The 27,470-nt window shown below is 39.2% G+C and overlaps 1 protein-coding gene across 3 annotated transcripts in view; it reads left to right on the top strand.

Annotated features, from left to right (window-relative positions):
• Positions 1 to 25,744, top strand: part of spartin — a 42,511-nt gene extending 16,767 nt beyond the window's left edge. For 2 of the 3 annotated variants that reach the window (XM_076190692.1, XM_076190691.1), the window contains exons 9-12: positions 6,924 to 7,118; positions 11,844 to 11,965; positions 12,902 to 13,032; positions 14,311 to 25,744. In XM_076190692.1, the coding sequence (XP_076046807.1) occupies positions 6,924 to 7,118; positions 11,844 to 11,965; positions 12,902 to 13,032; positions 14,311 to 14,572 (710 nt within the window). In that variant the 3' untranslated portion in view covers positions 14,573 to 25,744. The remainder of the gene's footprint in view (positions 1 to 6,923; positions 7,119 to 11,843; positions 11,966 to 12,901; positions 13,033 to 14,310) is intronic. The other variant, XR_012966736.1, reaches the window with a different exon arrangement.
• Positions 25,745 to 27,470: the final 1,726 nt, after the last annotated feature.

The following is a 27,470-nucleotide window of genomic DNA, read 5'->3' as shown; positions in this document are numbered from 1 at the left end:
GCATTGCTACTTACGGCAGAGGTCAAGGTGATGGCAGTTTGAACCCTGCCACGGGTGAGTTGGACCAAGGACATGGTTCACTAAATTCTATACTACAAAATCCTCTGTAAGGTATACAATCCTAGTCCCCTGATAATGGGAAGTTAGTGATATTAAACTGAATCAGTCGTCATATTTGTTATAGTTATCCTAGACTTGATCTTTCATTTTGAGAAAAATCCAACATATACAGAGTACTAATCCTCTAATGTTGGATTTCAGAGTATAAGAAATTTTCTTTTTCAAGAAGTATCAGTAACAATTTCAGTTGACTTTTGCATGGAAGAGAATGAATTTTGAAAAACTAATAACCTTGTGATAGGAATTTTGTGTTTTAGTGAAAGCTTTTAGCCAGCTTGATTTTATTTATTTTTTCTTTTCTTTTTCCTTCACTAACATTTGTTTTTCTTATCCAGTCTGAAATAACACAAGTGCTTAACCACTCTCATCACTTTTGTCAAAATTATTTCCATCTTGTTCCAGAACTGTTCATATTGTATTGATAGCATTTCAAGTAAGGCATTGACCAGATTGCACGTTTTGTGGTTTTGCTGACTTTTGTACACGTAGACTATAAGTTATTTGTGTTTGGCTTCTCTCACGTAAGAGCTATGTCGTGTAGAGTGTGCATGATTATTATTAGAAACAAAAGACAAGACATTCTGATTTATAGTGTGTGTGTAGGTTTTGTTGATGAATATATAGTCTGTAGCAGAGTTGGGCGTGTTACTGCCAGACAGGTAGTGAGTTACTGAAAAATCTGGGGTGCATTTCTGTCAATATATATTATAATCATATATATGTATATACAATGTGTATATGAGGATTAGAAATGGAGAGAGTGAGTGGTTTGAGGTAAAGGTGGGACTTCGTCAGGGATGCGTTATGTCACCCTGGCTGTTCAACTTTGCGAGAGGTGAATGCAAGGGTAGTGGGTCAGGGATTGGAGATGGTTAAGGAAAATGGAGAAAAGTGGGAGGTGAGCCAGCTGTTGTTTGCGGACGACACTGCGCTTGTGGCAGGATCGGAGGAGGGATTGAGGAAGTTGGTGACAGAGTTTGGGAGAGTGTGTGATAGAAGAAAGCTGAAGATAAATGTGGGTAAAAGTAAGGTGATGAGATGTACAAGGGGTGAAAGTGGCAGAAATCTGGAAGTGAGCATTAAGGGAGAGCAACTGGAGGAAGTGGATAGTTTTAGATATTTGGGTGCAAATGTGGCAGGAAAAGGTGGAATGAAGGTGGAAGTAGAATGTAGATTGAGAGAAGCGAGTAAATGCCTTGGTGGATTAAAAAGTGTAATGAGGAATAGAAATTTGGGAATGGATGCTAAGAGGAGACTGTATGAAGGAGTGATTGTGCCAACAGCACTGTATGGAGCAGAAACATGGAACATAAGAGAGGAAGAGAGAAGGAACTTGAATGTGTTTGAGATGAAGTGTCTGAGAAGTATGATGAGGGTTACTAGGCTAGATAGAGTGAGAAATGAGGAGGTGAGGAGGAGAACGAGTGGAAAGGGAGTTGGGAGATAGGGTTGATGAGAGAGTATTAGGATGGTTTGGACACATGGAAAGAATGAGTGAAGAAAGACTAGTAAAGGAGGTATGGAAGGCAGATGTGGAGGGAGTGAACATGAGGGGATGTCCTAGGATGAGATGGATTGAAGGGGGCTTTGGGAAAGAGGGGAATGTCTGTTGAGGAAGGACGGGAGAGGACAGAAGACAGGGGTGAATGGAGAATGGTTGTATATGGAAAATGTTGTGATGCATGAGGTGGAATGGACGGGGGAATGGGGGGTGAGGTAGTGTGTGCGAGCAAAAATTTTGACGCAGCCCGAAGGGATTTCTCCCCGTCCTCTCCTTTATATGGGGGGACGGAGAGGGGGGGTCGCCGATATAATGAAGCGGCCTTGCTGTGGATGTGCTGTGTCCTGCGACACTGCTTCTGACCCAGGGCAGTGGACAGGGTGCAGGGATGACCCGTCATCTAGGAGGTGCTAAGATGGGAGGGAGGGTGGAGGGGTGTGGAGTATTTTCAGGGATGGAATGAGTGGGAATGATTTTATGCCTTGTCCTTTTTTGGCTACCTCCCTGGTAAGGGGGAATAAGCCTTGGTATATGTATGTATGTATGTATGTATGTATGTGTATATATATATATATATATATATAAATATATTATAATTTTTGGTAATGCACTACCTGCCCAGCAGTAATGTGCCCAGCTCTGGTCTGTAGTGGTTTCAGAGCTGATGATATTGAGCTTTTAGACTACTTTAGTAGAAAGGACATTCACCATCATATTGAAGTAACCCAAAAATCATCTAATTTTATGTTTGGGATGATCATGTTAAGAACAGGGTTGTAAATAATTGAGACCCAATTCATACCAGAGTTTGCTCCTGTCATCCAGGAGGTGTCAAGATAACAGGGAGGGAAGAGGGTGGAGGGGGGCAGAGTGTGATGGGGATGGATTGGGTGGGAGTGGTTTTTATGCCTTTGTTTTTTGGCTACCTCCCTTGTGAGGGGGAAAAAAAGCCTTTGGTATATGTATGTGTGTACATATATATATTATCCATCCCAATACCAAGAGCTTTTCACCCCTTATAAAGGAGACAGCCAAATCAAAGGCAAGTACTCACTCCCACCCATTCCACTCCCTGCCCCTCTCATCTTAGCTCCTCATGGATGATGGGTCATCCCTGTATCCTGCCCACTGCCCTGGGTCAGATGCAATGTAGCAAGACACAGTACATCCACAACAAGGCTGTTTCACATAATTGGTGACCCCCCTGTCTGTCCTCTCATGCAGAACAAGAGAAGACATGGAGAAATCCCTTCGGACTGCATCAAAATATCATTCACACACAAGCACTCCCTACCCCCCATCCCCTGCCCCTCCCTCCCTTGCATAACAGTATCATCTATACACAGCCACTCTCCACTCATCCCTATCTCCTGCCTTATCCCATCCTTGGTTAACAGAGATTCCCCTCTTTCTCAATGTCCCCTTCACCCCATCCATCCATCCATCCATCTCATCATCAGTCATCCCCTCAAATGCATTCCCTCCACCTCTGCCTTCCACACCTATTTTGCTCATTTTTTTCACTCATTCTTTCCATGTGTACAAATCATCCCAATACTTTTTTATCAGCTCTATCATCTCCTTTTCCACTCCTACTCTCCTCACCTCATTTCTCACTCTATCCAACCCAATAACCCCTACCATACTTCCCAGACATTTCAAGTCAAATTCATTCAAACACTTCCTCTCTGCTTCTCATAAATTCCATGTTTGTGCCTCTTCATACATTCTTCTCTTTGCACCCATTCCCAGATGCCTATTTCTCATGACACTTTTTGATTGAAGACATTTTCTTGCTTCTCTCAATCTACAATTTACCTCTACCTCCACTCTTCCCTTTCATGCCACATGCAACCCCAAATACCTAAAGCTATCCACTTCCTCCAGCCTCTCTCCTTTAAGACTTACTTCCAACTCACTGCCATCCTCTCCCCTTGTACAAATCACCTTGCTTTTACCCACAATTATCTCCAGTTTTACCCTATCACATACCTTCCCAAACTCCATCACTAACTGTCTTAATCCCCCCTATGACCCTACCACAAGCATAGTGTTGTCAGCAAACAACAACTGGCTCACTTCCCACTTTTCTCATTTTCTTTAACCATCTCCAGTCCCCTGCCCTTTATCCTCACCTTTACCTCCCACACACCCCCATCCATGTATATATTGAACAGCTGTAGCAACATGACACATCCTTGATGCAGTCTAACCTTTACCTCAGTAGTCATATTTAGATTTGAATTCATGTGTTGTTTAAACTTGGGCAATATCACTTTCTTAGCTACTTCAAATATTCATGCATCTATAAGGAAAACTGTATTTCTTCATATCCTTTAGACATTTGATCTTTCGTAATTTGTTCCCATGACATTTTCAAACCCCATTGTCCTTGATCAAGAGATCTCTTCTGTCAATGCAATCAATCCCAAACCAAGCAAACAATGCTTTGAGGTCATTCAAATTGCAAATAGATTAATTGGATTTATAAGTAGAGCTTTTGAGTTTAGAACTGAAGAAATTATTCTTAATATTTACAGTGCCTTAGTCAGACCTAACCAAGAATACTGTGTACAGTGTTGGTCTTATTACAAGAAGGATATACAGAAATTAGAAAGAGTGCAGCTCAGAGTAACAGCTCATCCCCAGGTTGTGGAACAAGATGCATGAAGAGTGCCTAAGTAAACTAAATTTGTTTAGTCTGAAAACATAGAATGAGGGGTGATCTAAATGAAGTCTTCAAAATTGGCAAAAGAGTTGAAAACATACACATGGAAAAATATATTTCAAAATTTACACTTCCAGCACAACTAGGAATAATGGATGCAAGATTGTAGGAAAACAATTTCAGTCACATTGTTATTTTATGGAATAGTTTACCATCCTATGTCATTGGTTGTTCCACTGTAAAGCTGTTCAAAAAAGTCTTGATATCTACTAAGCTACAAATCTAAAACTAAAATTATTTACTTCAAGATAGTTTAAAATATAATATATATATATATATATATATATATTGATGTAGGTTAAGTACTAGAACAGCCTTGTAAGGACCAATAGGTCTGTATGTTACCACTGTTCTACCACTGTTCTACAGAGCAGTTCATTTGTCCATGTAACTCAATGTAACTCGTATCCCTGTCAATGACCCGAATACCATAATCATGTCACCTCTTTCTCTTTGAACTTTCAAGGTTGGCAGACCCAGTACTTTTAGTCTTTCCTTGTATGGTTTATCTACCTGGCTAGGGACCAGTTTGGTTGCTACCCTTTGCATTCTCTTGATCTTGCTAATGTACTTCACTTTGCGTGGGGACCCTACTATCGACTCGTATTTCAATCTTGGATCAATCAGTATCCATTATAAGAGGTTGTGGTGACAGTAAATCATGTTGAAGTATTTCATGTTTCCAGAGAATATTTACTAATATAGTAGTCTAAGGGATTTCCTTCAGCTGAATAAACTCATGTGGCAATGACCATAGTAAATGTACAAGACTGTCTGGTAGTTTAGTGTAGTGTAGCTGCTTATGATTAAATTAAAGGAATGTTCATTTAAGATTTGTATATATTTGGTAAAAGCTCTCATTCTCTTCTCATTCTCTTTCCTCTCTCTCCCTCTCTCCTTTCCCATTACTTTCCCTCTCTCTCTCTCTCCCTCCCTCTCTCTCTCTCTCTCTCTCTCTCTCTCTCTCTCTCTCTCTCTCTCTCTCTCTCTCTCTCTCTCTCTCTCTCTCTCTCTCTCTCTCTCTCTCCTATCCCTCTCTCATATCGAGAAGAAAAGATAAAAAGTGCAAATGGACAGTTGTTAATGGAGATGAAGGTGGTAAGGAGAAGATGGGTTGAATATTTCAGAGAGTTGTTAAATGTGGAACAAGTTAGGGAGGGATTTGTTGTGGCAGTAGGAGCTAGGAAAAGGACAGTGATGGGAGAAGAAAATGACTGAGGTTTGAAAATTATGAAAGCTGGTAAGGCACCTAGTTCAGGTGGGTGTCATGTGGAGTGTGAAAAAAAGCTGGAACTATTATATTATAGTGGATTGGCTAGTGACGTTGTTTAATGTATGCCTAATGGAGGGGAGTGTGCTGGAGGATTGCTTGTATAGTTCTACTTTACAAAGAAAAAGGTGACATGCAGATTTAGTATTTTTAGAGGAATTTGGTAGTTGAGCATAGTTGGAAAGGCATATGGAGGGTGTTAATTGAGAGGATTAGAAGAAAGAGGATGTGTGGAGCAAATTTTTGTGATAAGACAGGTTTCCAAGACTTTTTTTCAGGAGGGCTATACATTTGGAAGAGGCTTATGACAAGGTAAGCAGGAAGGCATTGTGGGAAATATTGCAGACATATGGGATAGGGGGAAAGCTGTTAAGGGCAGTAAAAACTTGTATGGGTAATAGAGCTTGTGTCAGTGCTAGTAAAGAATGAGTGATTGAGGTGAAGTTGGGGCTACAGTAGGGTTGTGTTATGTTGCCATGGCTGTTGATTGGGTGATAAGGTTGGTAAAGGTGAGGTTGATGTGTAGAGAGAGTAGAAGGAAGTGAGAGGTGGGGTAGTTGTTGTTTGCTGATGGCACTGTGCTTGTAGCTGAGTCAGACAAGGGTTTAAGGCAGTTAGTAATGAAGTTTGAGAAGGTATGTGATCAGAGGAAATGGCTGGCATGCTGTAGATGTGCTTTGTCTTACTACATTTGCTATGACCTGGGCGGTGGGTGGGAAACAGGGATGACCTTTAATCCATGAGGAGCTAAGATGAAATGGGAACATTTAGGTGATGGATAGCAGTGGGATGGGTTGAGATGGGTTCATGCCATGGCTGGCTACCTCCCTTATACAGGGGAGGAAGCCTTTGATGTGTGTGTATGGATTTATGTATATATATATATTTAATATATATATGTATATAATATATATATTATATTATATATATATATATAATATATATATATATAATTCACACACAGACACACAAAGAGCTCAACAGGGTAGTGGTAGTGCTTGTGACCACTATTACAGTAGTCAGAGTTTGATTGTCGCCTAGAAGTGAAATAATTTCACTGTCACTGCACTGCAAGCTGCCATTTCAACTCTGGCCAAGGATTTGGGTGGGTGTGTTTATATAATGTCACCCATAGGTTGGGCATATATGAGTTCTGAGCTCTCATCCGAGTGGGCAGTAACTGTTGATCACAAGTCCAACACATGATCCAAGACCATGATGGTGTGTATTACTAAGTTTGATATTACTATACTTGTGTTTTTGTCAATATACATATTGATGTTTTTTTCCTTTTTTTATTTTAGGTGCATCAGCCGTCTCCAAAGGAGTGCTTTGGGGAGCAGAAAAACTGGGTGAATTTATAACCTTTGGGTCTGAAAAGCTGAAGAGCTCTATCCCACAGGAGACCCAAGCAAAGCCTATTGATCCGAAGTGGCAAAACACAGCAAGAGTTGCCAGAAATGTTTCCGGAAGTGCAGTGAAAGTCAGTGGATATCTTTGTAAGTTTATGCACCATCTTTTGTCTGCAAGTCTCTGAACATGAAATGTCAAAATCTATCCTTTACCATCCCTACAACTCCACCTCTTCATTTTTCTGTAGCACCCGATGGAGAAAGACAAGACTAGAACCACCATATTTCCTTGTACATTATAAAAAGTTGACTAAGTAGGGAGGAATGAGGAGACAAGGGATACCCTCTTTTTATAGTAGTCTTCCACATAGGGCAAAAAGTGTGCTTTGACCCAACTGGCCCCACATTGTATTGACTATATAATTATATGCAGTCAATACTTTAGGGATATATATATATATATATATATATATATATATATATATGTATATATATATATGTATATATTTTTTTTTTTGGGGGGGGGTGTTATTACCCCAATAGACCACAGATTTGTCTATGGTAAAGGAAAATATCTGCATATAGAGTAATGATGAAGCCCTTTTTATTGTTATACTCTATTACTGCCTCCTTGAATCTATGTTTCCCTACTAAGTCTCCTCCCCACTCTTTTTCCCATGCCCCTATGATGAAAGATAAGAATGCCACCACATGGTCCCATGTATATTGTAGAAGGTTTATTAACCCAGTACTACTTGTCATATAGTTAGATTGTTAGCGACTAAACCTACTCCCCAATGGTTCATACTAATGAGGAACGTGTACTTGACACAAAAATGGAAGAAATGTAATACCAAAGGGAAGATAAATTCCTTATGATTCGGTAGCTATCCAACCCCATAGTGGATCAATGATAGGTAAATGCATGTAGGGGTCCTGCAAGATGGACAGCAAAGCTGCCAATTTTCAAAACCCACCTACCCCCTTACCTCCCTCAGGGCTCACACTCCATCTCTGGACTGGGCTTAAGATCTCTCTATCAACTTCAGCTGGTTTTTTTTTACTCTCTGACACATGGAGAGCTGGTAACCAGCTGCTACTGTCCATTTGCTACGTCTTTCATCTGGTGATATAGTAAGTTCTATATTTATAGAACGCAGATATCGTTCTAAAGTTTCTTCCCAGAGAGATTAGTGAGAGGTACAAAGAACTGTTGTCATCCACTATAGGGCTGCAGGTTTTCTACTTAGTGAAACTTGAGAGAACAGTTAAATTCATTGACCTACATGTTTCCCATGTGTGGTGTCTGCAGGTTTTGGAGAGGAGTCCTAAGTGATATGGTTGTGCTATGGAATCTATACCACTGCATAGAAAGGTGATCCTGTTTGAACTCTAGGTTTCTTGGATCAAGCCATTGGGGCTTACTGGATGAAACCTTTCAGTCTGTCCATGCATGTGTCAAAGACATTAAGGTCTTGGAGAATTTCAGATACCTTGGGAGTAGAGTGCACAACAGTGGTAGGTCATGTCAAGATGCCCTGTGAAGAATGAGCATTGACCTATTATGGGCTCACTTACCTTGAATATGTGTTGTCAATATAATGTATAGGAGGACCAAGATCTAAATTCTCAAGATGCTTATTCTTTCTATCTTGTACATCTGTGATACATGGACACTGAATGCTGACTTCAAGAGGCATTTCAATGTCCTTGAAACCAACTACCTTCAGAAAATTGTTGGGTATCATTGTGATGATTTTGTATGGAAACAGTGACTGTTTCATGAAAATCAGCCAAGGTCTGTTGCCAGCATAATTTGTGAATATTGGCTTCAGTTATATGGTTGTGTGGCACACGTCACAGGAATTGCATTGATAACTATCCTTGAAGTCATTATTGTGCCAAAGAGGTGAAATTGTAGAAAAGGTAGAGAGATTTAAATAGGGTAGTAGAAAGGTGGAATAGTAGAACCTCCTTGATATTGATCCCGTTCACAAGGTAATCTCCACAAAAGACAACCTTCAGTGGAGGAGATGAAAGGAATCGCCCACAGAGCTTGTGGCTAGATTGAGTTGACAGATCCTACCTAGAGTTGTTGTTGTTGTTGTCATTCCCTAGGCTCTCTGGCCGAGGAGTCCTGTCTCCCTGAGGAACACAAAGGCTAGAATGGGTGTTTCCCACAAGTCCCTTATAGAGTATATGTAGTATTGTTGGCATATATGATAGTGTGCAGTGCAGGCTTCCTGATGTGTTATATAGTCTAGGATGAAGTGTTTCATCCTGGACCATCTGTGATGTGGTCATCCAGCCTTTTCTGGTAACTAGAAGGGCTGGATGATGCCTGCACTGCAGTCTAGCCAAGTGGACTTTGTCCTATTGTGGGAGTGAGGATTCAGAGGAATGAATATCAGGAGGGATGCTACTGCATGCTAGACCCCCTCATATCCATTCTGCCTAGAGTTGTTTAGAATGGGATGGATGGCTGCATGAGACGGACTTGAAAGAAATGTGATTGGTATCAACATGTATTTACCTAGTTGTATTATACGGAAAGGGAGCTGTGCTCGTAGTTACCTGTCTTTGTATCTTTCAGCATCAAGTTTGTTCTTAAATTCTTGAATAGTATTTGCACACACTGTTGCCTCATCTAATTTATTCCAGGTATCCACAACTCTGTGTGATGTGCCTCCAGTTTACACTTCCAATTGGTGATGGTGATATACTTACCCCTCATCTCTCAATCATTCCCATATCCTTTTTCATTATTCACACTCATTTTCATTCAACTGCTTAATTCAGTGTACTAATACCAGTCTTTGCAATTTGAACTCTTTTGCCAATGACATGGTGACATCAGGTGTAAACCATTGTAAATTTTTCTCAAGTATATACATCGTGAAGGAGGGTATGTGATGCTAGAGGAATGTCTGTTGAGTAGAAAAGAAGTGTGCAAAAGATAGAAGTGAATGGAGATCGGTTGTAAATGAATGAGAAAATAACACAGCTTAAAGGAATGTTATTGTCTACTTTACATATTTCTTGAGTGGTGTCATTGTGTAGTAAAGTAATGGGGTTGAATTAGCTCTAGCTGTTGGGTCTTACTGTGGAAGTGTTCTGTCTTTGCTACATTGCCTGTATTTACCTAGTTTACTTAGTTGTATCTTACAGGAAAGGGAGCTATGCTCGTGGCGTCCCATCTTTGTATCTCTCCATAGTTAGTTTGCTCTTAAGTTCTTGTATTGTTTTTGCACACACTGTTGTTTTGTCTAATATGTTCCATACATCCACCACTCTGTGGGGAAAGCTGTTCTTTTTCAGGTCTCTTCTATAAATGTCCTTTTTGAGCTTCCTTCCGTGTCTTCTTGTGTTTCTCTTATCCAAATTTGGTAAGTCTTCTCTATCAAGGACTTGCATGCCATTCATAATTCTGTAGATGGTCAACAAGTCACCTCTTTCTCTTCTGTGACCCGAGCAGTGTGTTGAGGAACAGTGATGATCCATCATTCATGAAACGCTAATATGAGAGAGACAACTGTAAGGGGGCAGAGACATTTAGAAACATTTAAGTATGTACAGTACATCCTAGATGTGAATTATCTATTGTGCTAGAATAAAATCTCAAGGCTATGTTACATACATATACCAAAGGCTTTTCCCCCCTTATAAGGGAGGTAGCCAAAAAGGAAAGGAATAAAAACCACTCCCTCCCATTTCATCCTTAACATACTCCACTCCCCTCCACCCTCTTCCCTCCCTCTTATCTTGGCACCTCCTGGATGACTGGTCATCCCTGCATCTCACCCACTACCCTGGGTCAGAAGCCGTGTCACAAGACACGGCAAATCCACAGCAAGGTACACGCTTACCTAGCTCTTCACTTACTAGTATAGCCACCCCTTCTCTCCCTTGCCTTCTCTACACTCCTGAGAACTCCCAGCTACACTCCCAAACTCGCACTCACCCCTCCCTCTCAACTTAGTTTCACTCAATGCCAATACATCCATCTTTCTTCTCACAAACATACTGCCTATCTCTTTCCTTTTACTCTCATCTGTACCACATCCACACACATTAAAAGACCCAAACCTTAGGGTACTGGCTGGAAAACTCCTAGACCTTCTTATGCCTTTACTTTTTTTTAGGAATGTCCCCTGTGGGGCTACAGGGAGAAGAATGCCTAATCCTGTTTTTGTCACCTCTTACGACTCAGTGGGAAGACTTGGTGGCAGTATTCTTTCCCCCCGGCCCCCACCACAGGGGTATCAAGATTATGTTACTGTAGCAAAAGGTTGAGTTAACTGCTAAATCAACATTCCCCAAATTTTGAACAAACATTAGAAATCTGGTCAACTTACTTGGTGGAGACTTGTTAAAGTAAAGTATTTTGATCAGATAATGTGTTCAATAAGCGAGCCCAACTGCATCTCAGGAAATCTCAGGATAAACAGTTTCTCAGACACTGGCTTTTGGTGACAGAAAGAGAGCAGTCACGGATTGATAGCTCTTCTTATGTGAAAAGTTGATAGAGGTCTTGGACCTCCGGTTGGGGGTGAGGGTATTAACAGGTGTTGAGAAGTATCCATCTTCAACACCCTTTAATAGCAGAAAGATTATTCTTTGTGATATCCATCTTTCAGGATCACCACTAGCAAATACCCTTCTTTAGCCCAATAAGCTCTCCTTCTCACCATACGTTATTAAGTATAGGGAGTCAATATATGTCGAATGACAAAGAGGAACTTACCAACTTCTCAGTACCCTTTGAGCATAAACTGTTCATCAATGGACACATTTGTCAATGTTGGAATAAAATGTAAACGGTTATGACAAAATAAGTTGTGTCCTCAGCTAATAGGTTGATTTATTCCTCAGTAAGCCAGGTGGGTAAAGCAACAATGGCCTTGGGTAGAAAGTTGGCACCTCATCTACAGAAGCAGGGCACCAAAGCCATCAGTCATTTGACCGGTCAGGAAGAAGAGAAAGCAAGTGGACAGGTGAGGAACCTTTTCAGCCATGACCACTTTTCTTGTTTAACCTCTTAAATATGAGTCGAATTCTCGCATGCAGCATTGGATGCCCGAGGTATGATTATTGATGCATCACAATAATCACATCATCAAATACTGTGATCAAGCCAGTTCACAGAATTCAGGGGTCACTCAGTTACAACCACAAAACATATAATCAGAACCCCGATACCTGCACCCTCGTATACCCACTTGCTCCTCATGAAGCCTTCGAAGGCATCATCATATGGAATAGGTTAATATAAGTACATAGCTTTGCATGGGTATGAGTGTTAAGAATATCATAGTGTATTTACCTAATTTACAGGAAAGGAGGAACATTCATAGGATCATCTCTTAGCTAGCTTCAAATTCATGTATGGTTCCGACTTGGGCCAATTTCTTATTTTCCAATTATCATACTCAGACTTGAAATCGTGTATTGTTACAGCTTGGGCTATATCACCTTCAAAGTTAACCCAGTTATTTATGCACCTATATGGAAAACTATTTCTTCACATTATTGAAACATTTAGTCTCTCAATTTGTTCTCATTACCTCTTAAAGCTTTCTCATCCCAAATCAAGAAATTTCTTCTATCAATCTCTCCTTGTAAGCAATCTGAAAACTGCAATCACCTCTTTCTCTTTAATCTTTCTTGTGTATTTACCTAGTTGTATTTTATGTGTGTGTGTATTTACCTAGTTGTATTTTATGGGAAGGGAGCTATGTTCATGGTGACCCATCTTTGTATCTTTCAGCATCAAGTACGTGTGTGTATGTGTGTATGAAGCAAGGTGCATGGGATTCTGTCACCTATCATACCTAGCTTCAAATTCATGTATGATTCCAGCTTTGTCTATATCCTTAGGTATGTGTGTGTGTGTATTTAGTTATTTTCATGATTTTGGTGTTGTCATTCAGGTGGAAGGTGTGATGGAGGTGGCTGCAGGAGCTGTGAAAGGAGCATCAGTGGTCTACATGAGTCTTGAGAATGCAGCAGCCATGCTAGCCAGGAATATCACGGATAATACAGTCAAAGTGGTTTCACACAAGTAAGGAACCTAATAGATTAGACATTATTATTATTTTCTCTCTCCCTCTCTCTCTCTCTCTCTCTCTCTCTCTCTCTCTCTCTCTCTCTCTCTCTACTTAGATAATTTTTCTCAGACCCAAATTATGTACATCATCAATAATACTCATTCGTCTCCTCCTCCTCCTCCTCTTGTCTTTTCTTTCTTTTCTTTTTTGTCTTTTCTCATTTTTTCTTTAAAGAGAATTGACAACTGGCAACATCTTACCCAGGTATCCTAAGCTACTCCCAGGGATCTGTGCCACCTACTTACGAGCTGGTAGTAGGGGTGTGCTGTGGCTGTTTGGTCCCTAACTATTGGGGTTGGTGGATAGTCCCATGATGAAGGCAGCTTGCAGCATGCCAGACCCCCTGATATCCATCCCTCTGAATCCTCTCTCCACTGAAAGGACAGAGTCCACCTGGCCAGACTGAGGTGCGGCCACGATCCAGCCCTTCTAAGCTACCAGAAGAGGCTGGACCACTGCATCGCAGAAACTGACACTGTACAACACGTTATGGAAGGCTGCATTGTACATAACCACGCTTGTCAACAACACAAGATGCATACATACATATACCAAAGGCTTTTTTTCCCTTATAAGGGAGGTAGACAAAAAACAAAGGCATAAAAACCACTCCCACCCATTCCAACCCTATCACACTCCACTCCCCTCCACCCTCTTCCCTCCCTCTTATCTTGGCACCTCCTGGATGATGGGTCATTCCTGCAACTTGTCCACTGCCCTGGGTCAGAAGCAGTGTCACAAGACACAGCATATCCACAGCAAGGCCGCTTCATTAAATTGGCGAACCCCCACCCCACCCCACTCTCTGTCCCCTCATGCAGAAAAGGAGAAGACGGGGAGAACTCCCTTCGGGCTGCATCAAATTTTGCTCGCACATACTCCCTCACCCCCCATCCTCCATCCATTCCACCTCATACATCACAACATCATCCATATACAACACAAGATACACACTATAAAGGATTTGTGAGAAAACCCCAGTCTAGCCATGGTGTTCCTCAGGGAGACAGGACAGCTTGGCCAGACAGTCTAGAGAATGACAACAACTGGCATCATCTCCCAATCCTATTCTTCCTCTTTCTTTCCAATAGCATAGAAACAGACCCACACTAATACAACAGACAACAGTTCCAAGGTTCCTCCCAAAGTGCTGTTGTTAATTGCTATGGGTTTTCAAATTTCCACTCAATGAAATTATTTTGTAGTAATTGTAATTGTTTGCATTTTCCCAGGTATGGAGATGAAGCAGGGCAGCTTGCAGACAATACCTTGTATGCTATAGGCCAGACTGCCATGACGGGACACAACGTGGCTTCCCTTGGTGTCAAGGGCATTGCTAAGAAGACGGCAAAGGACACGGGCAAAGCTCTTGTTTACCGCTATGACTCTAAGAAGAAAGGTGAAAAACCACAAGCGGCTGAGGGAACGGAAAAGATGGTCATGGAAGGGGTTGAAGAAGGGACTGAAGCCTTGCCACCAGAGAAGAAGCCTTAGGACATTTAGATGGCTAGAATTCACCTAATCCTTAATACTCGGATATTCTTTTTCATCAGAACGGGGTAATACGTCAATATGATAAAAAGTCCTTATAGTCATGTTTCTGTAAGGATCATATGTGTTGAGTGGTGCATGAGAACATTAGTGGGTTTGGGAAAGTTTAATTGTATTTTGAAAATGGACATGTAACATAGTATCTTCATGTTTATGCTTCACAGTATTGATATTATACTTTTTATTACAGGGAACATGACTTGTTATCCATTGCAACAAGACAAAAGTTATATATTGCAATCATGAATACATTCTGTGATGCATTTATAGGATTGATTTCCATCACTTCTCAGTAGATATTTATTTAAGGAAAGTTCAGTATTTTTGGCAATCTTGAGAACACATAGTAAACCCTTGATATATTGAACCTTGTCATAGGTATTATCGGATGTAACAACTGCCATTTTCTATCAGAACTACTCTTTGGTATAACAAACTTAGTTCATTATATAAGATGAAGTTTGCTAAGAATGATGGTATCGGATATAATGAGCTCCATATTCTTTCCAAACAACTCGTATATTGGTGACAGCATTTCGTGTACCAAAGTTCCATCTTGCTAAACCAACTCAGAGTTCAGTATATGCAGAAAGTTCTATATAATTTTAAAACTCTCTGATATATCGGACTTTCAGCTAGAATGATCAAGCCTCCTCTCCAATTAGTTCGATATATTGAGGGATTATTGTAAACTAATTTTTGCATTATTGAATAGTACTGCAAGTACAACCTGAAACAAGATGAATTAATGAAAGTAACATTTTCTTGGAGGGGGGGGGAATATCAGTTAAATTTATGATTACAGGAAATTATTCTCTGAACTGTATCTGTAACTACAAATTGCAGTTACCCCTTGTCTGATGTCAAGATAAATGTGCACCCTTATCCAGGTATAGATTCCAGAGCAGCAATTACTGCCTTATTCATCAGTAACAGTTAATACAAATTCCACGTTTTACATTCATCAAGGATGCTTGCTGGTGGAAAGGGTTAGTGTCGCTACTTGTGGTGGAGTTCGAAGTGACGGCAGTTCAAACCCTGCCATCAGCGAGTTGGACCAAGGGCATGGTTCATTAAATTCCATGCTACAAAGTCCTCTGTGAGAGGCATCGTCCTAGCCCCCTGATAGGAGGAGTTTACGACGTTAAACCAAATCAATTGCATTCATCAATTATCATGTTACCACATTTGTTATTATAAGTTTTGATTTTATACATGTGTGTATTTGTACATTTGTGCTTAAATAGTACATTATTGCAGGAAGAATTTATCATGAGAGCACTGATGTACAGTGAACCCTCAATGTAATAAACTAATTGGGGAAAGTGTCTGTAAATCCAGAAGTTTGCGATACCAGACAGTTGTCTACCCACCTCCCATATACTATTTTAATCTCATTTTCTCTTGAGCAGTGTGCACAGTGTGTGCCGGTGTTGTAACTGGAATTGTACTGGTTTCGCATCCTCTCAGTTGTGGGTTCGAATCCCGCACTCCTCTCCAATTCCCAACAATGACTGTTACCTTTCCCAAAAGTCCAAGCGCATGAAGCAAAGGTAATGTCTTTGGCCGCAGCCATGCGCCACCAGGCATAGGCTTCTCACTTTTATTGTGTGGCAGGAAACAGGAACAACCTTTGGTTCACAAGGTGCTGAATGGCAAGAGTGGTGAATGAGATTTGATAGTTGTGGGGTGGGTGTATGCTTTGATTTAGCCAACTTTCCCATATAAAGAGAAAAAGGCCTCATTGGTTTCCTGCAGGAGAGACCTGGGACAGTGGATTAATTAATTGACCATACAGATGTGTTGATGAGAAAATCTAGTATTTGCTATTATTTCAAATTTTGTTTCGAAGGTAGATCATTTCATATTGAGAATATAAAAAGTCATAAAGAATTATTTCCATATTGAGACTAAAAAGTCAGAAATAATTTCATATTGAGAATATGAAAACTCATGAATTATTTTCTTATTGAGAATATAAAGTCACAAATATGAACATTTAGTTTGATTTCTAAGTAAATACATGTATATACTTAAAGGTCTTTTCCTTATTGTATGGGGGTTGGCTAAGTTGAAATATATACCCACCCTACACTCGTGCCATACCCATCCAAATCTCATTTGTTGTCCTTTCCATCTGAGCACTTTGGCATCAATCAGATGGCTCCCCCCCCCCCCGACATGATCCCTACAGAGAAGTCCATCCCACATCAAGCAAGAATCACACTATCACATCTTCACTCAAACCACCAACAATACACAAAATAGGCCAAGTCACACATGCAAATTTCCACAGATGCATGACCATACAGACAGTGAACACGTCATCTTACATTGGCTTGCTCTAGCTTTACCCAGATAGCACAATATTCCTTCATGAATGACATGAATGGCTTATGGACCAGATCAGTAGCTGTTGCTAGCTACCTTGGAGCTGTGGGTCTCTGACTGATGGCAACAGATTGATTGAGCTTTGTACCTCATGGATGAATGGTCATCCCTGTCCTTTGCCACACTGCTCAGGTCAAAAGCAATGCAGCAAGATACAGCATTCCCATGGCAGGGCCTGACAGCTGGAGCTGGTTAACTCCCACTACTTTACTATGTTACAACCACCACCATTGCCTCCACCAACTCAACAATTCCCTATTCACTCCTGTAATCTCTCTTATTTGCTCGACAGGCATTTCTCTCATCTAATGCCCTCTTCACCTTGTCCATCCACCTGGTTTCTCAGTCTCCTACTTAGGCACATATTCAGTGTCCCAAACAATAATTTGTTCATCCCCACTTCTTTCCTTTCAGTAACTCTAAACTCTTCCCTAGCACTATCTAGTGTACCTCCCTCACTATCCCATCCATACATGTTGAACAGCCATGGTAATATCACACAACCCTGGCACTCCCCCACCTTCATCTCAAACCACTCATTTGCTTCATTGCCAACTTTCATATGTACTCTACCATTCATGTAAAAACTTTCAACCATCTTCAACATCCCATACATCCACAACACATATGCCACTGTCAAATCTGTCATGTCTTCTCAGGATTCATGAACTAAATACCCAAATATTTAATAACGTACTTCTTTGGGTCTTAGTAACGGAATAAATGGAAAGGGTTAATGAGGCAACAACATACAAGATTAGAAGAACTGTACAGGAATTATTAATGGTTGAACATATGCCCAAACCATCTTGGCACTCTGATATATCCTATCTGCCAGCTCTTCATCTACTCTAGCTCTCTGTCTTACCTCCACAGTTCTCATTTTATCCAACAAAGCTGCAAACAGCAACTGATTCACCTCCCATTTCTTCCACTCACCCACTCCAAATACTTTGCCAAGTAGCCTTATATTTACCTACTTCACCCACCCATCCATATACATATTCAGTAACCATGATAACATTACTCAGCCCATGTGCATCGCCATTTTCACCTTAGACCACTCACTCTCTCCATTTTTTACCGTCACATAAGCTCAACTGTTCATATGAAAATTTATTTTTGACTGCCCTCATCGGACCTCTCCCTATCCCAAGCATCCATTCACACACACAGGCATAAATCAGATCACCAGAATACTGGGTACTCTCTAGACCTTTCTTTCTTGTCTCCATTAACCTCTTCAATACGAGTCAAATTCTTGCGCGCAGCATCAGATGCGTAGCGTACAATGCCTCACTACTCGCGATATAAAATATAAAGTCACTGCTGTATTACTCATTCATTTTCACTCTGAGAATGAACACAGAAAACATGATCAAACTAGTTCACAGAATTTCTAGGGTCACTCATCTACAATTACAAAATAAACATAATCAAGACACCAATGCCATCATCCTAATACACCCACTCGCACCTCATGACACTTATGTTGGCAACATCATGTCAAAGAGGTTAACACCAAGCATATGGAGAGGTTAGTCTCAAATAGAATCAAAATATATATCATTCCTGCTCATAAAATATGCCTTCAAACGGAAAACTGTAATATACATGTACATATCCTTTATGGTGTGGATTTATTATTACAAGTTCCTCAAGTAATGATATCCAAAAGACCCCGTACACTTGTTGGCATGAACCCCAGCAGTGCTAGATAACAAGTGCTTTATTGTGTAGAGAAAAAGGAAATTGATGTGGAGACAAAAGAGGAGTCTTTAAATGTGCCTGGAAAACTATAAGGCAGAGTATAGGTTGAAAGGTTACAAAAGATATTAAGGGAAAAGGTTATAGTAATGAGAGAGGATGTATGGAACAGATATTTATAATGAGGCAGATTGCTGAGAGGTCTTGTAAAACAAAAAAGAATTCTCTATATTGCATGCATGAATTTGGAAATGTCTTTCTATAGAGCAAATAGGCAAACTAAACTTTACAGTATTGGATGCTGTCCTGAACTGAAAAAAACAAAAACACTGACAACAGTAGCTTATGGGCTTTCAAGAGTTTTTACAAGGATAGCCTATGTAGTGGAAGTAGAATGGTTCATCATTAAAGTGAGGCTGACAGGTGCATGGGTCTAGTAATTAGTATGATTTAGAAGTTAGATGATGATATATATATGTACTGAAGGCACTTTCCTTTGTATAAGATGGGAGGTTAAGTCAAAGCACACTATCTATACATCAAATATCTATTTACTGTCTCATAAGGGAGGTAGCCAGCCAGGGTATGCACTCACACTCACTCATCCCATACCCATCCATTACCTATTTGTTTCACTTTTATCTTGGCTCCTTGTGGATGAAGGGTTATCCCAGGTTTCCTCTCGTTGCTCAGGTCAGAAACACAGCCACATCATAAACCGAAACCACCCCACCCATCTCAGATTTACCCCCACCACCAAAGTATGTGGCAACCTCCCGCCTTATCCATCCAAAGTAAATTATGGATCAGGTGAGAAGAATATCTCTTCTGACCTATTTGTCCTCCCATCCATTTACTCCGGTCCTTTACAATTTCATGCTCAACAAACTTTCCACATGTCTCTAAAGCCTGCTTTGCCCCACCCATCTATTCATCTCAGTCTCAGTTATCTTCTTAATCTCGACTTCATCCATTTTGGCTTTATTCAATATTTTTTTCTTTTTTCTTGTTTGTATTCTTCCCCCCCCCCATACACACACGTATACCCAAACCACCATAACACTTCATTTTATCCTACCTGACAGTTGCCTTCCAAATCCCACTCTGCCTCACCTCCTCATTTCTCACTTTTTATTCTTGTAACATGTAGCAAGGCCATATTGAAAGGAGGTCTGAGCTTATTTTGAAATAAGCTTGTTCCACTTAATGATTGTAAGATAACAACCACGTGGGTATGTTGTCCCGTTGACTCCCCAACCAAAACTGACTTGTTAAAACCACATGTTCATCCTTTTTTGACCATCACTCTTCTCTCAGATATTTTTCATACTATACTGTATCTAAAGTTGTCACTTTTTCATATTTAATTACATATTAATTACCACATGAATTTAGGAGTCTAACAAGATGAATATTTAGTTTAATAAACATTACCAAACTATTTTTTGTTGTGTTTTGTCATCATAACTACTAATAATACTGGTTGTTGTTAAGAGATGAATTTCTCGTCAACTCCCACTCGATCTATTTTTAGAATTCTGATACACATCTAATATATTCTCAAACATTTCATCTAATAAATGTGCAGTCTCTTCTTTTGCATCTCCCATATATTCCAAGTCACTGATCCATACAGCGCTATAGGTACACTTACACTTTTTATGTAACCTTCTATTTCTTTTGATACTGTTTATTCCACCTGGATAATTACTTGCTTCTTATCCTCTATAATTCACCTCAATATCCATACCTCTATCCACTGCCATGTGCAAACACATATATGTAAAACTTTGCACTACCTGAAACCTTTCATCCTTTACTCTCACATCCAACCTGCTGTCATCATCATTCTTTGTATTTCTCATTAGTTTATTTTTGTCCACATTCATTGGATGCTCACTGGTCAAGTGGATTAGGGAATTGCTACTTATGAAGGTTGAGGTGATGGGGGTTCAAACTCTACCACTGGCGAGTTGAACCAAGAGAATGGTTCATTAAATTCCATGTTACAAAGTCCTCTGTAAGGAGCACCGTCCTGCCCTCCTGATAGGGGGAGTTTATGATGTTAAACAAAATTAAACATTCATTGGAACCATGTACCAGCCCCGTGGTTGGAGATTGGAGTTCATGAGCTGCTCTTAGTGGTGGGCTGGTGGATGATCCCTCTTCAGTGGTGCTCTGTCTTTGATGTTAGATAATTTCACCAGCTACTGACCACTCCCCACGTTTATCAGACATTCCACTTGACATCCATCCAGTCTAGGTGCCTTTAGTGCTTTCATTTCTTTCAATGCTATTTATACCACCTCTTGTAATAACCTGATCATTCTCCTCACCCATCACAGTCATCCTCTAAGCATATCCCACCAGCAAAATAGCTTTCATTCTTATGAATAGCTGTCCATCCACTTCCTTTACATACTCCTTTCCACCCAAATTTTCTCTTTACCCTTCTTGCTTCCTTCCAAATTATCTTTGTATCTTTCAGATTTCTCAGACACCTCACAGCATACAGCAGAGCTGTCCATTTTCAAAACCTATCAACCTCCCTTACATCAGGGTGTACACAGTCTCCAGGCTAAGGCCACAATTTCTGTCTTATCAATATCAACAGTATTTTTTACAGTGACAACTGTTGACTGCTCCCTTCCTACTATTTTCAGTTGGGGACATAGAAACGGTCCTAAAGGAAAACAACGTGGGCAACAGTTCCTAGTGTCTTCCCAGAAAGATCTGTGGTAGGTTACAAGGACTGTTTCCAGCCACTGAAACTCGGGGCAACATTTTTTATTATGATAAAACCATGGCTGTCCTCACATTAATATAACAAGTGCTTTGAACTGGCACTAGTTCACCAAAGACCAGGGTATTTTCACCTCACACATGGCCACCTCATGACAGGAAATGACCCTTCCACCTGCCAATGTTCACCCCCACTTTCAATGCCACATAAATTACTAGAATGCCTAATGTAGGAAACTCCATAGAACAGACAGCTACTTTCTCATTGTCTCATCAAGTAATGGTAACATAACACCAAGTTTTGGGTGACAAAATACCAATACCTCAATCATCCCTCCACAACTTAATACAAAAAATAGGACTCTTGACCAAACTATGAACACCTTTAACTAGATCAATGTGTGAATTATACAGTAATGGTGTGATATTTTCCATAAGAATGGGAGTGCTGGTAAACCTCGGTATACCTTTTCTTTTGGTGTACCCATTGTTCACACTCCTGGTACCATAAATTCATGTATCCTCCAAGGATGTTGTAATACATATTGAAATTGGAAAAAAATTAGATTTTTGCCAACTTTGAATATTCAACCTAAGTGATAGAGTGGTGCTAAAGTTACCACATTAATTTGTGGATAAATACGGTCCCTTCTTTACCTTCCCATTGCATAGATATTTTCCAAGAAATTCTTTTGTTGAATTAATGGACTACAGTTTAAAGTAAATCAGATTGCATAGTGGAATTTGTCTGCTAAAAGACATTTATTAATAAGAATTACTGGACATGTCACAAATTAGTGCAAGTTAAGTAATGTTGCATCTGTTTAAAGAAAAGTTTTGAGTAGATTTGCCATCAATTGTAGACTTCCTTTAGACACGTGGAATGTAATTATGAGTTCTTGTTATTAATGTAAACATTGATTGACAGCGTCAATTTGAAACTGAAAAATTCTTCCTACATTAATTTGTTTTTAAATGTGATGAAAGAAATTCTATCCAGTTTATCAGTTGAAAGGCTTTAACTATTTTATTCTTTAAGGAATATAGTGCGAGGTTAAGAAAATACTTGTTTGTAACACAAAGGTGTTGTAAAGGGCAAGTGATTTTCTTATGTTAGAATATGTGATTACTTGTGAAATTTGCTTAAATTTTAGTTTAGTTTTAGTATATGAATTTGATGGGAGGGATGACTGAATTTCTCTAGGGATAACAAATGGGTTTTTAGAGGGAAGAAAGGTCGATGTATGCTTTGACTAAGCCACCCGAGCTATAAGGAGGAAAACCCTTTTGCTATATATATGTATATAGATATTTGTTTGGGAGCACCTTTTTTGAATTCTTTGTTGGCTTCATTTCAGTTTGCCGGCAATTTTTTTTACCCAGATATTTAATCTACATCTTAAGAATAGTTCATGAGTTGGAGTAGTCTTAAAGTAATTTATTTGTAAATTTAGTTTGAGTAGATTTATGGGTCACACTAAACTAAGAATTAGATATATGCAATAGAAAAAGTTACTGCATCAGAATCTTTATATTCGTGATTACATTTTTTCTTTCTTTCTGTCTTTCTTTTTTCATTTCCTAGATCAGAAACCTTCATAATACTAGTTAGTGGAAAAAAAAAAAGATTAGATATTAATTAGGGGTTGCAACAAAAACGTACAGGGCACTGCAAGTCTTATCGATTGTTAAACTTTCCAACTCGAGTTGTTTTTGCCATATTCCTTGAAACAGCTTTTATGTCAGAACATTACTTCTAATGACCATGTTTGAAGTGCTGTCATGGAAATAGGACTTAAGAATGTCAGTTACCTTACTATGTTATAATTAAATGTTATATATTCCATGTTCAATCTCCCAGCTTTTTAAAAAGTATTATATTTTTAAGTTTCCTCTTTTTATTTATTTTCTCCTCTTTCTTTCGGTAGAAACCTGTTTGTCAATATTCCAATATTCACCATTGTTGAAAATCAAAGTGTTTTAAAAATGTAATGTAAAAGTATTCTAATCAACAGTTGCAGTTGAGAAGTGTCCTTAAACCTAGAGTGGAAGATTGGTGGGTGGGTATAGGCAGATAGTGCATGAATGGGATGGGTGAACTTAGATTTATGGAGCAGTAGAATCTCATGTTATAAACTAGATCTCCCTTACAAATATGGAGATACTACAGTGGCTTCCATAGTGTGTTCCCAAATTAGTGATGAATATTTTTGTGGGAAGTGATAGCCATAAGTTATATGGGATTATCGATGGGCCTCGGTACACTAAATTATATAAGGTTATATCACTTCATTGATACTCAAAATTAAATCTGCCCAAAGCAATTCTCATGCATCAGTATTTGTATATAGCAAAAACAGTACCATTATCAATACAAGCATTACTGATATATGTATTTTTTACTTATTTATTTTCTCATATATTGTAAGAAAGATATATATCTGTTGTCTTGGTCCATATTGTAAGAGTTAATAAGGAACAAATCAGTTAGCATCACATCAGTATGAAGAACAAGCATATGTATTTTATTGTAAAAGATTTTTTTTTTTTTTTTTTTTAACATTCAAAACAAAGGGCTAGGCACCTCACTGTGTGGGTAAAGGGTGTTGGTTGAAAAAAAACAAGTAAATCATAAAGTGTGATTGGGTTCCCAGCTCATCCTGGTGAACTAGTTTAAGATTCATCAGGATTTCATACAAAATGAATATTATAATTACCAGATTTCATAAATACATGGGATCTTGCCAATAGAAATATCCTTTCTCCAAACCCACACATTTGTAAACATAACAGTATTGCAGCCTTTAACCATGGGAGGTAGCAGATGCATTGGCAGAGTTTGAAACAAACATGCAAACAAAAAGGATTAACTATCATTATGGTTGTGTTGTATGATATAAACATGTATTGTTTTTCAGACCTTGTATTCATTAGAGTATTAATCAATCAATCATTCCATTGCCCTGGTTCATTCTTGTGGTATGATTTTATACAGTATTTTAGATAGAGAAAATATTGGTGTATATATATATTATTATTATTTTTTTTTTTTTTTTTTTTTTTTTTTTTTAGGTTAATTTTCTATCTTGCTCATAATTTTTGTGTTTCCCTCTCTAAGAGGGGGAGTTTGTGATTTTAAACCAATGCATTCGTTAATATGTCGATGATTAATGTTTATTCTTATACTGATGAATTATTTGTTGCAAGTTTGAAATTCATGTGCATGAGTGTATAAGTTATTGTTTTTTATTTTCATATGTCAATGTGTGTGTGTGTGTGTGTATATATATATATATATATTATACATAATGTATGTGTGTGTGTGTGTGTTTGCTTGTATGTACGTGTCTGTATTTTCGTAATTGTATTATACAAGAAAAGAGCAATGCTCATTGGATCCCATCTTCTATTCTGTAATCTTTTATCGTACCTAGCCTCTACAGTTCCAACTTAATGTATATCCTTGATTTCCAATTATATTTAGATTTGAACTTGGGCTATATCTCTTCCTAAGCTATTCCAAGTATTTATGCATCTATATGGAAAACTGTATTTCTTCAATTCTTTAGACAAGAGGTCCTTCTTAATTTCCTCCCATGACCTCTTAAAGCCCTCCCATCTCTTTAATCAGGAGATTTCTTCTTTCAATGCAATCTGTCCCCTTTAGTGACCTGAATACTGTAATAATGTTACCCCTTTCTGTTCAATCCTTCAAATTGTGTGTGTATGTGTGTGTGAAGTACAATACCTTTTTTATAATATAACAGTAATTCTTGTATTGGAAGGATCAGGTGATACCAGTACCGGTGCAAATTGTCAATTGATATTGCCAATAATTTGATCATGATATTGCCAATAATTTGATCATGATATTGCCCATCTTTGTGGAATACATCCATAATGTCCATGAGGATTAACATAGCAGTAGAGGTATTGGACATTCCAGCTTCATGCAGGTTTCATGAGTCATGTTTATTTTGACTTGATTTAAATTTTGCTTCATATGCCTAAACTTCACATACAGTGATTGATTTAATGATAAAAGGCATCACAAAAGAGCTATGTACAAAGATTGATTTTTTTATATTAACATGTACTTACATGCATATGTAGGTATGTATATGTTGAAACTACTTTTACATTATTCTAGAACATAGTATTCACTTTTAAGTGCTGCTGTGCTTGATTTAAGTATATTAGTTGTTCTCTAGATGCTGTGCTAGACTATTATTTTGGGAACTTCTACTCTGCAAATAAATAGCTTTTGCCAAGTTTCGTGGAAGTTTTCATTTTATTTATTCATTGATATGTGGTAAGTGAAGGTTAATTTCCCCAGCTATACTGTATTTTTCTATCTTGTTTTGAGATCCTGCAACTCTCTTAACTTCATCTTCCTTCTAAGAAGAGGATAGTAGATCTCAAGGCAAGATTTGGGGGTTCGAAACCTGGAAAGGGAGGACCCAATTTTGTCTCACCACCTCCAACTGGTGTTCCTCAGGACCTGTTCCCACCTGGGAGTTGCCAAGACTGAGGCAGAGACAGTGACTGTCAGACAGTATATTCACTCGCTATTAACCAAAAAACAATTACATGGAACACCATTACTCCTATTTGATGCAGCCCAAAGGGATTTCTCCCCATCTCCTTTTCTGCATGAGGGGACGGAGAGGGGGGGTCACTGAATTTCTGAAGCGGCCTTGCTGTGGATGTGCTGTGTCTTGCTACACTGCTTCTGACCCAGGGCAGTGGACAGGATGCCAGGATGACCCGTCATCCAGGAGGTGCCAAGATAAGAGGGTGGAGGAAAGTGGAATATGTTGGGAATGGATAGGAGCGGTTTCTATGCCTTTTTTTTTTTTTTCTCTCTCTCTCGCTAACCCCCCCCCCCCGTGTAAGGGGGAAAAAGACTTTGATATATGTATGTATTAGTCAAATTCTTGCGTGCAGCATTGGCTGCCATATGTACGATTCATCACACTATTCACATTATAAAATATAAAATCACTGCTGTATTACTCATTCTCTTTTATTCTGAGTAATAATAAACACAGAAAACATGACCAAACCAGTTCACAGAATCCAGGGGTAACTCATTTATAACTAGAAAATATATATATAATCAAGACGCCGATACCAACATCTTCCTGCTCACACCTCATGACACCTATGTAGGCATCATTGCACCAAAGTGGTTAAACTTCTCTCCCACCATTAAGCAATAACTTCATTGCTGCACTTTACAACCTACACCCAGGGTGGCCCACTGGTTGCTCTGTTATGGTAGAAGGGGCATTACAGTTTGGTAGCACTCAGGACAACTGAGCAGCCTTATTATCCACCCAGCTCAACTTGCATGAAGAGAAGACTAGAAAATGTACCTCAAACTTGGCCTCCTTATCCTAGCCTGGCAGGAGGGCTAATATGGACACAGTTCTGGTGCAACAAGATATGATGATGAAGAGGGTTGCCCTTAGTAAGATCACCCAAATATGATATGAATAATAACAACAAAAAACAACCAAACAACAATTACATGGAACACCATTACTCCTAAAATAATTTCACTGGCCGACCCCCTAGTCCAAACCACACCACACGTAACATATAACAAACTGGAGCATATTGCAGGACTGAGAGGTAAACTCTGTTAATGGATGAAAGAGAAGTTACAGAGGACAATAGTGAAAGATAAGATCTCAGGATGGAAAGCAGTGACCAGTGGAGTTCCACAAGGTTCAGTGCCAGCATCTGTGTTTCTTATCAATATGAGTGACATGATGGAAGATATAAGGTGTGCAAACATATTTGCAGATGATGCAAAAATTATAAGGGTGAAAAAGGAGGACTGTTGGCAGTTGTAAAAATATCTAGGTACCATATTCACATGGAGCCAAGAGTGGAGAATTAATTTCAATATCAAAAGTACAAAGTATTGAAAATAGGCAATAGCTCCAAAAGATCCTCTTTGAACTATTACTTGGGAAATTAATCCATTACAAAA

The sequence above is a fragment of the Oratosquilla oratoria genome, chromosome 9 (assembly GCF_046742065.1).
Source record: "Oratosquilla oratoria isolate Oo_2021 chromosome 9, ASM4674206v1, whole genome shotgun sequence".
NCBI classification, from domain to species: Eukaryota; Metazoa; Arthropoda; class Malacostraca; order Stomatopoda; family Squillidae; genus Oratosquilla; species Oratosquilla oratoria.
Note: the sequence above shows the minus strand (reverse complement) of the source record. Positions and strands in the feature narration are given on the sequence as shown.